Source organism: Heterodontus francisci, unplaced genomic scaffold, assembly GCF_036365525.1.
Source record: "Heterodontus francisci isolate sHetFra1 unplaced genomic scaffold, sHetFra1.hap1 HAP1_SCAFFOLD_894, whole genome shotgun sequence".
NCBI lineage: Eukaryota > Metazoa > Chordata > Chondrichthyes > Heterodontiformes > Heterodontidae > Heterodontus > Heterodontus francisci.
The window spans coordinates 133269-145355 of NW_027140446.1; the positions used below are offsets into that span (position 1 = coordinate 133269).

Sequence of the window (12087 nt, forward strand, 5' to 3'; positions counted from 1 at the left end):
CTACTCTCTCCTGTCATAGTCGGTGGCTTTTCTCTCTGTTTAACCTGTACAGTGTATTTCAACTATTGTTTCTCAATAAACCACTTTAAAATCACCCTTAGGAGCTCGATCCCCTTCCTGGACACCTCTGACCTTGGAATGTAAATCTGACAATTCACAGTGTGTGTACTGTACTGCTTTGTTCCCTGTGCTAGTGGCAGTTTATCATTGGAGGGGCACAGGCTGAGCTTGGCTGCTATCTTTGTGCAGGAACACGTGAACACACAAAGAGGCCGATCCCACTATTGTGGCGAGACCTTGGGCTTCTATTGTCAGGCTCGGCTGGGAATTTGGTGCCAAAGCCTGGGTCACTTCCCGGCTCAGAGTCTCTTTACAAAGGCTGCAGGCTTATCATATACCGACAGCTGCAGAACACACATCCCTGACCCAAAGGGGTCGGCAGAGGGGGAGGGGAGAGCAAAAGAGCAAGGGATAGAGAGACAGAAATCACACAACACTCAGTCTCCCAGGCTGCATCGATCAGTCTGTGGGAGGGGAGAGCCTGAGGACACTGCAACTGTACACGCTGTCTCGGTCAGTGTGGAGTGACCTCTCAGTCTCGGTCAGTGTAGAGTGACCGCTCTGGTACCGGGCACGGTCCGGGATTCACTGGAACCGGGCATGGTCCGGGATTCACTGGTACCGGGTACAGACCGGGTTTCACTGGTACCGGGTATAGACCAGGAGTCACAGGTACCGGGTATATACCACTACCTCCTCCTGGACCATGACCCCACCACCAAACATCAATTGACTATCCACAGGACTGTCACTGACCTCATCTCCTCTGGAGATCTTCCCTCTACAGCTTCCAACCTCATAGACCCACAACCCCGGACAGCCCACTTCTACCTCCTTCCCAAAATCCACAAACGGGACTGTCCCGGCAGACCCATTGTGTCAGCCTGTTCCTGCCCCACTGAACTTATTTCTTCCTTTCTAGACTCTATCTATTCTCCCCTGGTCCAGTCTCTTCCCACCTACATCCGTGACTCTTCTGACGCCCTACGTCATTTTGACAATTTCCAGTTTCCTGGTCCCAACCGCCTCCTCTTCACTATGGACGTCCAATCGCTCTACACCTCCATCCCCCACCAGGATGGTTTGAGGGCTCTCCGCTTCTTCCTGGAACAGAGGCCCAACCAGTCCCCATCCACCAACACCCTCCTCCGCCTGGCTGAACTTGTTCTCACATTGAACAACTTCTCCTTCAACTCCACGCACTTCCTTCAAGTAAAAGGTGTCGCTATGGGTACCCGCATGGGTCCTAGTTATGCCTGCCATTTTGTGGGATATGTCGAACATTCCTTGTTCCCCCTCCCCCAACTCTTTTTCCGGTACATTGGTGACTGTATCGGTGCTGTTTCTTGCTCCCGTCCCGAACTGGAAAACTTTATCAACTTTGCTTCTAATTTCCACCCTTCTCTCACCTTTACATGGTCCATCTCTGACACTTCCCTTCCCTTCCTCGACTTCTCTGTCTCCATCTCTGGTGATAGGCTATCTACTAATATCCATTATAAGCCCACCGACTCCCACAGCTACCTCGACTACACCTCTTCACACCCTCCCTTCCAGAACTGTGACAGGGTTCCCCTTGTCTTCACTTTCCACCCCACCAGCCTCCATATCCAAAGGATCATCCTCCACCATTTCCGCCACCTCCAGCGTGATGCCACTACCAGTCGCATCTTCCCCTCCCTTCCCCTGTCAGCATTCCGAAGGGATCATTCCCTCCGTGACACCCTGGTCCACTCCTCCATTACCCCCACCACCTCGTCCCCGTCCCAGGGCACCTTCCCCTGCAATCACAGGAGGTGTAATACCTGCCCATTTACCTCCTCTCTCCTCACTATCCCAGGCCCCAAACACTCCTTTCAGGTGAAGCAGTGATTTACTTGTACTTCTTTCAATGTAGTATACTGTATTCGCTGCTCACAATGTGGTCTCCTCTACATTGGGGAGACTAAACGCAGACTGGGTGACCGCTTTGCGGAACATCTCCGCTCAGTCCGCAAGCAGGACCCTGAGCTTCCGGTTGCTTGCCATTTCAACACTCCCCCCTGCTCTCATGCTCACATCTCTGTCCTGGGATTGCTGCAGTGTTCCAGTGAACATCAACGTAAGCTCGAGGAACAGCATCTCATTTACCGATTAGGCACACTACAGCCTGCCGGACTGAACATTGAGTTCAATAATTTCAGAGCATGACGGGCCCCCAATTTATGCTTAGTTATTTTTTCTTTTTTTTCTTGTTTCTCTTTTTCCTTTTTCCTTTTTTTTATTTATTTTTTGGTTTTTCAGTTTGTTTAGTTTCTTTCCACTGTGCTTACCCACTGTTTTATTTTAATGTGTTTTTTTATGTTTGTGATTGGAGTGCTCTGTGCTTTACAGTCATTAACACCCTCTCTGTACTAATGCTTTGTCTTTTCAGCACACCTTAAACACACCGTTTGCCTTTGTTCCAAGGCCTTCTGGTCGGTTATTCTCTGTGACCTTATCCTATCTACACCTTCTCCTTTGTTATCTCTTCCCCACCCCCGCTTTACTTACTTAAAATCTTTCACATTTCTAATATCTGCCAGTTCTGAAGAAGGGTCACTGACCTGAAACGTCAACTCTGCTTCTCTCTCCACAGATGCTGTCAGACCTGCTGAGTTTTTCCAGCATTTCTTATTTTTATTTCAGATTTCCAGCATCTACAGTATTTTGCTTTTATTATAGACCAGGAGTCACTGGCACTGGGTGTCGACCGGGAGTCACTGGCACCAGGAGTCACTGGCACCGGGTGTAGACTGGGTTTCACTGGCACCGGGGGTCACTGGCACCGGGTGTAGACTGGGTTTCACTGGCACCGGGTGTGGACCGGGAGTCACTGGCACCAGGAGTCACTGGCACCGGGTATAGACTGGGTTTCACTGGCACCGGGTATAGACTGGGTTTCACTGGCACCGGGTGTAGTGCTGGAGTCACTGGCACCGGGTGTAGACCGGGAGTCACTGGTACCAGTTGCTCTACTTGGAAAAGAAAAGATTAAGACGAGATTTGATCGAGGTGTTCAAAATAATGAGATGTCCAAACAGAGTAGATCGAGAGAAACTGTACCGATTGGCCGGAGGTATCAGAACCAGAGGGCACTGACTTAATGTGATTGGCCAAAGAAACAATGATGACGTTTTCACAAAGTGATTGGTCGGATCTAAAACCCACTGAGAGTGTGGTGGAGGCAGGTTTAATTGTGGTTAGGATCTGGAATGCACTGAGAGTGTGGTGGAGGCAGGTTTAATTGTGGTTAGGATCTGGAATGCACTGAGAGTGTGGTGGAGGCAGGTTTAATTCTGGTTAGGATCTGGAATGCACTGAGAGTGTGGTGGAGGCAGGTTTAATTGTGGTTAGGATCTGGAATGCACTGAGAGTGTGGTGGAGGCAGGTTTGATCGAGGCTTTCGAAAGAGAGTTGGATAATTCTGTGAAGAGAAATGGTTTGCAGGTCTCCGGTGAAAAGGGGAGGGAGTGGGAATGGGTGAGTTGCTCTTGCAGAGAGCAAACATGGACACGATGGACCGAAAGGCCTCCAGCTGTGCTGTATCCATTCTATGCTTCTCTGACATTTCCGTTAGATCTTATGCTAAAGCAAATCAAGCGAATAACTTCAGGGAATTCACGCTCCCAAACACAATGCATTTATTGACCCGTCTTGCAAATATAAATTAGAAAAATAGAAAAACAATATTTACAATGAACGCCTTGGAGGAGTTTGAAATTACTACTGCCTGTGAGAATATTACACATCCTGAACCGGGCACAAGCTGTGTCTGAGATTCCCGGGCGTGGTTACAGTACATAACAAAGCACCATTGAGAGGGGCAGATCCCCATCGGCAGGTCTCCGAGACACACGTGGAACTGTCCCGGACCCTGGGCAGAGAGAGACACAGAGCAGCTCACTCACTAACCAGGATCTCTAACCATCTCCACTAGTTTTGGTCGTGGCAGGAACCTGCAAGATAAGGGGGAATAGCAGAGTGTCAGATAGTTCTTTCCTCGGCCGTTCTGGAGATAGTATTTTAGTCAGCTGCAAGGCTTGGGCATCAGACTGATGGAGCATTGAGTGCAGTCATGGGCTGATAGGTCAGTCAGCCCTGGGCTTTCTCCAGCCCAGTTCGCTGGTAACTCTGCACAAAAGATCACAGAGTTTACAGGTGCCCATTACTCTCATCCCAAAGGAAGCTTCAGTCACTTTTGGAATTCATTTCAAAAAGCATCACGCTCACTGTAAACCCACATTAAACCAGTTTTCAGCTGTGTAAGTAAAACTGCAAACACCTCCATTCCGAAACACTTCAGGGAACAAACATGCTTTCATGCAAGGATTTATGGATTGACATGGGGTTCTGATGAAGGGTCACTGACCCGAAACATTAACTCTGCTTCTCTCTCCACAGATGCTGCCAGACCTGCTGAGTGATTCCAGTGTTTCTTGTTTTTATTTCAGATTTCCAGCATCCGCAGTATTTTGCTTTTATTTATGGATCGACAATTGCCTTCAGCAAAACGCAGCTGCTGTGCGGAGCGGACTGGAAGGTTTTACATTCTTGAGCTCGGCAAATGGATTCAAGAGGAAAGGAGTAATTTCTCCACGGAGGAAAGAGTGGGATTTCTGGAAAGGCTGCCGAATGTGACCAAAAGTCTTATCCAGAGTGTGAATCTCTCTCTCTTCCTCTCCCCCTCGCTCTCTGTCTCATTCTCGTGTCGCTCTGCTCCGTGTTTGGCAGACGAGTGGGGGCACATTTGGGGCATTCAACAAATGCGGGCTTCACACCTGGGCCTAATCCCACCCACAGCTTCCAGGGAGAGTCACTGGGAAGGATCAGCAGCAGAAACCCAATCAGATTGCTCTGCCTCCAGGCAAACCAGGAGGCAAGACACACCAGCTGAAATTCCACAAGAACCATCCAAGACGGGGAGTGGAGACTGGGACCGGTACAGACGGGGAGTGGAGACTGGGACCGGTACAGAGACAAGAGTGTGGGATTCTGTGAATGAACATTCCTGTGACTGGCATGCATCCAGGTTCAATCTCACCACCCAGAAACACAGCCTCCAATGTCGAGCCCTCAATAGCTGAGTGTAATCCGAGGCTGCTGCAGTGTATACAGCAGATTGACTGTCACCTCTCTCTGCTTACTGATGCCAGCTCTCCCAGCCTGACATTGACCCCAGCACTGCAGTCCTTCTGGAACATTCCCAGTGACTACCCAGCTGTTTGGTGGGCTGGCCACGGGGCAGGAATGGGAACGTTTGAACATGAATTCATACATATACTCACAGACACCGAGTCACACTGGGGTCAGTGTCACTTACAGGAATCTAGTCTCTCCTCCAGGAAAGCAATCTGTTCACTCAGAGACTCAATACGATCGAGCTGCTGGAAATGGCTGATTAGATTCTGGGTATTTTCTAAGCTCATTGGGTCATCCAGATGCATCTGGTCCGATGCTGCCAGGATCAGGTTTTCAAATGTCCTCAGGGTCCACTCCATTTTCTGTAAGGGAACACAGTGGAAGGCAGAAGTCAACGCTGGAGCTCCACACTGGGACTTGTACAGACTGAACCACCTTGCTCTCACCCGCTGGAGCTCCACACTGGGGACAGATATGCAGTGAACCTCCTTACTGTCATCTGCTGGAGCTCCACACTGGGGACAGGTATGCAATGAACCGCCTTACCATCATCTGCTGGAGCTCCACACTGGGGACAGGTATGCAGTGAACCTCCTTACCATCATCTGCTGGAGCTCCACACTTGGGACAGGTATGCAGTCATAGATTCATAGAGTCATACAGCACAGACACAGGCCCTTTGGCCCGTCGTGTCTGTGCTGGCCATCAAGCACCTATCCATTCTAATCCCATTTTCCAGCACTTGGCCCATAGCCTTGTATGCTGTGGCGTTTCAAGTGCACATCTAAATATTTCTTAAATGTTTTGAGGGTTTCTGCCTCTACCACCCCTTCAGGCAGTGCGTTCCAGATTCCAACCACCCGCTGGGTGAAAAAACGTTTCCTCAAATCCCCTCTAAACCTCCTGCACCTTACCTTAAATCTATGCCCCCTGGTAATTGATCCCTCTGCTCAGGGAAAACGTTTCTTCCTATCTATCCTATCAATGTCCCTCATAATTTTGTATACATCAATCCAGTCCCCCCTCAGCCTTCTCTGCTCTAAGGAAAACAACCCGATTCTTTCCAGTCTCTCTTCATAGCTGAAATGCTCCAGCCCAGGCAACATCCTGGTGAATCTCCTCTGCACCCTCTCCAGTGTAATCACATTCTTCCTATAGTGTGGTGCTCAGAACTGTACACAATACTTCAGCTGTGGCCTAACTAGCATTTTATACAGCTCCATCATAACCTCCCTGCTCTTATATTCTATGCCTCGGCTAATAAAGGCAAGTCTCCCATATGCCTTCCTAACCACCTTATCTACCTGTGCTGCTGCCTTCAGTGATCTATGGACAAGTACACCAAGGTCCCTCTGACCCTCTACTTCCTATTGTCCTACCATCCATTGTATATTCCCTTGCCTTGTCAGTCCTCCCAAAATGCATCACCTCACACTTCTCATGATTAAATTCCATTTGCCACTGCTCTGCCCATCTTACCAGCCCATCTCTATCGTCCTGTAATCTAAGGATTTCCTCCTCACTATTTACAACACCACCAACTTTCGTGTCATCTGCGAATTTACTGATCATACCTCCTATATTCATGTCTAAATCATTAATGTAGACTACAAACAGCAAGGGTCCCAGCACCGATCCCTACGGTACACCACTGGTCACAGGCTTCCACTCGCAAAAACAACCCTCGACCAACACCCTCTGCCTCCTGTCACTAAGCCAATTTTGGATCCAATTTGCTAAATTTCCCTGGATCCCAAAGGCTCTTACCTTCTTAACCAATCTCCCATGTGGAATCTTATCAAAAACCTTACTGAGGTCCATGTAGACTACATCAACTGCTTTACCCTCATCTACACATCCAGTCACCTCCTCGAAAAATTCAGTCAAGTTAGTTAGACACTATCTCCCCCTGACAAAGCCATGCTGACTATCCCTGATTAATCTCTGCCTGTCCAAGTGGAGATTAATCCTGTCCCTCAGAATTTTTTCCAATATTTTCCCTACCACTGATGTGAGACTCACCGGCCTGTAATTACCTGGTTTATCCCTGCTACCCTTCTTGAATAATGGTACCACATTCACTGTCCTCCAGTCCTCTGGTACCTCTCTTGTGGCCAGAGAGGATTTGAAAATTTGTGTCAGAGCCCCTGCTATCACCTCCCTTGCCTCACGTAACAGCCTGGCATACATCTCATCTGGGCCTGGGGACTAATCCACTTTTAAGTCAGCTAAAACATCTAATACCTCCTCCCTTTCATTGCTAATATGTTCAAGTATGTCACAATCCCCCTCCCTGATCTCTACACCTACATCATCCTCCATAGTGAACACAGATGAAAAGTAATCATTTAAAACCTCACCTATGTCCTCTGGCTCCACACACAGATTGTCACTGGTCCCTAATGGGCCCTACTCTTTCCTTGGTTATCCTCTTGCCCTTAATATACTTTTAAAATGCCTTAGGATTTTCCTTTATCTTGTCTGCCAGTGTTTTTTCATGTCCCCTCTTCGCTCTCCTAATTTATTTTTTTAAGTACCCCCCCTACACTTTCCATACTCCTCTAGAGCCTCCGCTGTTTTCAGCACTCTGAATCTGCCATCAGCCTCCTTTTTTTCCCTTATCCAATCCTCTATATCCCTTGACATCCAGGGTTTCCTGGACTTGTTGGTCCTACCCTTCACCTTAACTGGTACATGTTGGCTCCGAGTTCTCACTATTTCCTCTTTGAATGACTCCCACTGGTCTGATGTAGACTTTCCTAGAAGTAGCAGCTCCCAGTCCACTTTGGCCAGATCCTGTTTTATCATATTGAAATCGGCCTTCCCCCAATTCAGTACCTTTATTTTCCGTCCATCTTTGTCCTTTTCCATAACTACCTTAAATCTTCCAGAGTTATGGTCACTATCCCCGAAATGCGCCCCCACTGACACTTCTACCACTTGTCCAGCTTCATTTCCTAGGATTATGACCAGTACTGCCCCTTCTCTTGTCGGACTTTCTGCATACTGGCTCAAAAATCTCTCCTGTATGCATTTTAAGAATTCCTTCCCCTTTTACCCTTTTGCACTAAGACTATCCCAGTTGATATTAGGTAAGTTGAAATCCCCTACTATTATTACCCTATTATTTTTACACCTCTCTGAGATTTGCCTACATATCTCTCCTCTATCTCTCCCTGACTGTTTGGAGGCCTGTAGTACACTCCCAGCCAAGTGATTGCCCCGTTTTTGTTTTTAAGTTCTACCCTTATGGCCTCATTTGAGGAACATACTAAGATATCATCCCTCCTTGATCAACAGTGCAATAACACCTCCTCTTTTATCCCCTCCCCTGTCACGCCTGAAGATTCTATAACCTGGAATATTGAACTGCCAGTCCTGCCCTTCCCTCAGCCATGTCTCTGTGATAGCAATAATATCATAATCCCATGTGCTAATCAATGCCCTCAATTCATCAGCCTTATTAGTAAGATTCCTTGCGCTAAAATAGATGCAATCCAGCCAGTGAACCTCCTTACCCTCACCTGCCGGAGCTCTACACTGGGGACTAGCACGGACTGAACCACATTATTGTCACCCGCTGGAGCTCCACACTGGGGCATGTACTTACTGAACCACATTACCATCATCTGTGGGAGCTCCACACTGGGACATGTATGTAGTGAGCCACCTTACTGTCACCTGCTGGAGCTCCACACTGGGGACAGGGTTGCACTGAACCACCTTACTGTCACCTGCTACAGCTCCACACTGGGGACAGGATTGGACTGAACCACTTTATTGTCACCTGCTAGAGATCGACACTGGGGACAGGGTTGTACTGAACCACCTTACTGTCACCTGCTGGAGCTCCACACTGGGGACAGGGTTGAACTGAACCACCTTACTGTCACGTGCTGGAGCTCCACACTGGGGATAGGGTTGAACTGAACCACCTTACTGTCACGTGCTGGAGCTCCACACTGGGGACAGGGTTGAACTGAACCACCTTACTGTCACCTGCTACAGTTCCACACTGGGGACAGGATTGTACTGAACCACCTTACTGTCACCTGCTGGAGCTCCACACTGGGGACAGGGTTGAACTGAACCACCTTACTGTCACCTGCTGGAGCTCCACACTGGGGACAGGGTTGAACTGAACCACCTTACTGTCACCTGCTGGAGCTCCACACTGGGGACAGGGTTGAACTGAACTACTTTATGTTGAGGTTTCTGCAGGTCATAAAGAGACAGGCTGTGGAAAGCACTGAAGCACGAGCATGTCTACACCCAGATAGCACAGAGCTCCTGTTGTGGGACTGGAGCCGTAGAGGTCCTGAGATCAAATTATTCCCACCCCCCTCACTCCCCCTCCCACCCCCCCAATGTCACCAAGGCAAGGAGTGAAATTCAATGTGTTAAATCCAAGAAATGGTTATTACAATCCCAGTGGATTCAGTAATGGCCCCACACAGAGATGGACCTTACCATCCTTTTATTATTCATTCATGGGATGTGGGCATCACTGGCCAGGCCAGCATTTATTGCCCATCCCTAACTGCCCTTGAGAAGGTGATGGTGAGCTGCCTTCTTGAACCGCTGCAGTCCATGTGGGGTAAGTACACCCACAGTGCTGTTAGGAAGGGAGTTCCAGGATTTTGACCCAGTGACAGTGAAGGAACGGCGATATAGTTCCAAGTCAGGATGGTGTGTGACTTGGAGGGGAACTTGCAGGTGGTGGTGTTCCCATGCATCTGCTGCCCTTGTCCTTCTAGTTGGTAGAGGTCGCAGGTTTGGAAGGTGCTGTCGAAGGAGCCTTGGTGCATTGCTGCAGTGCATCTTGTAGATGGTACACACTGCTGCCACTGTGCATCGGTGGTGGAGGGAGTGAATGTTTGTAGATGGGGTGCCAATCAAGCGGGCTGCTTTGTCCTGGATGGTGTTGAGCTTTCTGAGTGTTGTTGGAGCTGCAGCCATCCAGGCAAGTGGAGAGTATTCCATCACACTCCTGACTTGTGCCTTGTAGATGGTGGACAGGCTTTGGGGAGTCAGGAGGTGAGTTACTCGCCTTAGGATTCCTAGCCTCTGACCTGCTCTTGTAGCCACGGTATTTATATGGCTACTCCAGTTCAGTTTCTGTTGATAGTGGGGGATTCAGTGATGGTAATGCCGTTGAATGTCAAGGGGAGATGGTTAGATTCTCTCTTGTTGGAGATGGTCATTGCCTGGTACTTGTGTGGCGCAAATGTTACTTGCCACTTATCAGCCCAAGCCTGGATATTGTCCAGGTCTTGCTGCATTTCTACACAGACTGCTTCAGTATCTGAGGAGTTGCGAATGGTGCTGAACATTGTGCAATCATCAGCGAACATCCCCACTTCTGACCTTATGATTGAAGGAAGGTCATTAATGAAGCAGCTGAAGATGGTTGGGCCTAGGACACTACCCTGAGGAACTCCTGCAGTGATGTCCTGGAGCTCAGATGATTGACCTCCAACAACCACAACCATCTTCCTTTGCGCTAGGTATGACTCCAACCAGCGGAGAGTTTACCCCCTGATTCCCATTGACTTCAGTTTTGCTAGGGCTCCTTGATGCCATACTCGGTCAAATGCTGCCTTGATGTCAAGGGCAGTCACTCTCACCTCTTTTGCTCTTTTGTCCATGTTTGAACCAAGGCTGTAATGAGGTCAGGAGCTGAGTGGCCCTGGTGGAACCCAAACTGAGCATCACTGAGCAGGTTATTGCTAAGCAAGTGCTGCTTGATGGCACTGTTGATGACACCCTCCATCACTTTACTGATGATTGAGAGTAGACTGATGGCGTGGTAATTGGCCGGGTTGGATTTGTCCTGCTTTTTGTGCACAGGACATACCTGGGCAATTTTCCACATTGCAGGGTAGATGCCAGTGTTGTAGCTGTACTGGAACAGCTTGGCTGGGAGCCCTGACCCAGTCTGGGCTACAGGTGACTCCAGTCCCACACCAGCTGCTTCGCTCGAATTGCTCCTTATATTTGCCCAGCAAGATAAACTATTATTCCCAATTTGTGACCTCTGGGGAATTTATATGGCACCTTTCACCACCTCAGGACATTACAATGAGCCTTACAGCCAATGAAGTGCTACTTGAAGTGTAGTCACTGCTGTAATGTAGGAAACACAGCAGCCAATCTGTGCACAGCACAGCCTTGTGATAATGACCCAATCACGGGCTTTACGTGTTGGTTGAGTGGAAATACTGGCCGAGGACACTGGGGAGAACTCTCCTGCCATGGGATCTTTCCCTGTGAGCTTGACCCCGGGCAGTTCAGGAAGGTTCATTTGTTTTCTGTGACTGTACAAGATGGCCAGAAAGTTCCGAGGGAGATTTCTGGAACTCACTCCACGCTGCTGTCCAGTGGGCAGAACCTGTAACTACACCGTGACTGTTGACACAGTAAAATCAACTGGGGAAATGTTACCAATTAATTACCAATGTTAAATGTTGAAACAAGAATGTGAGCAAGCATGGTGACAATAGGGAGGGCTGTACACTCCGAGTGTGAACCCTCCCAAAGATTATTCATAATAATTACAGATCCTTAATACTTAACACCCTCCCACAGATCAGAAACAGAGACATTGAGTGCAAAAGCAGGGAAGTTAAGCTGAACCTTTATAAAGCTCTGGTTAGGCCCCCAACTGGAGTATTGGGTCCAGTTCTGGTCACCACACTTTAGGAAGGATGTGAGGGTCCTTGAGAAGGGTGCAGAGGAGATTTACCAGAATGGTTCCAGGGATGGGGGATTTTAGTTACAAGGTTAGGTTGGAAAAGCTGGGGTTGTTCTCCCTGGAGCAAAGGAGATTGAGGGGAGATTTGATACAAGTGTACAAGGTTATGACAG

General features: G+C 48.6%; 1 protein-coding gene across 7 annotated transcripts in view; it reads right to left on the minus strand.

The window, feature by feature from the left end:
• Nucleotides 1–3705: 3705 nt before the first annotated feature.
• egfl7 (EGF-like-domain, multiple 7) overlaps nt 3706–12087 on the minus strand; it is a 158023-nt gene continuing 149641 nt past the window's right edge. For all 7 annotated transcript variants that reach the window (XM_068025526.1, XM_068025527.1, XM_068025523.1 and 4 more), the window contains 2 exons: nt 5402–5582; nt 3706–4037 (listed from right to left, as the gene is read on the minus strand). In XM_068025526.1, coding sequence (XP_067881627.1) covers nt 4015–4037; nt 5402–5582 — 204 coding nt within the window. In that variant the 3' untranslated portion in view covers nt 3706–4014. The remainder of the gene's footprint in view (nt 4038–5401; nt 5583–12087) is intronic.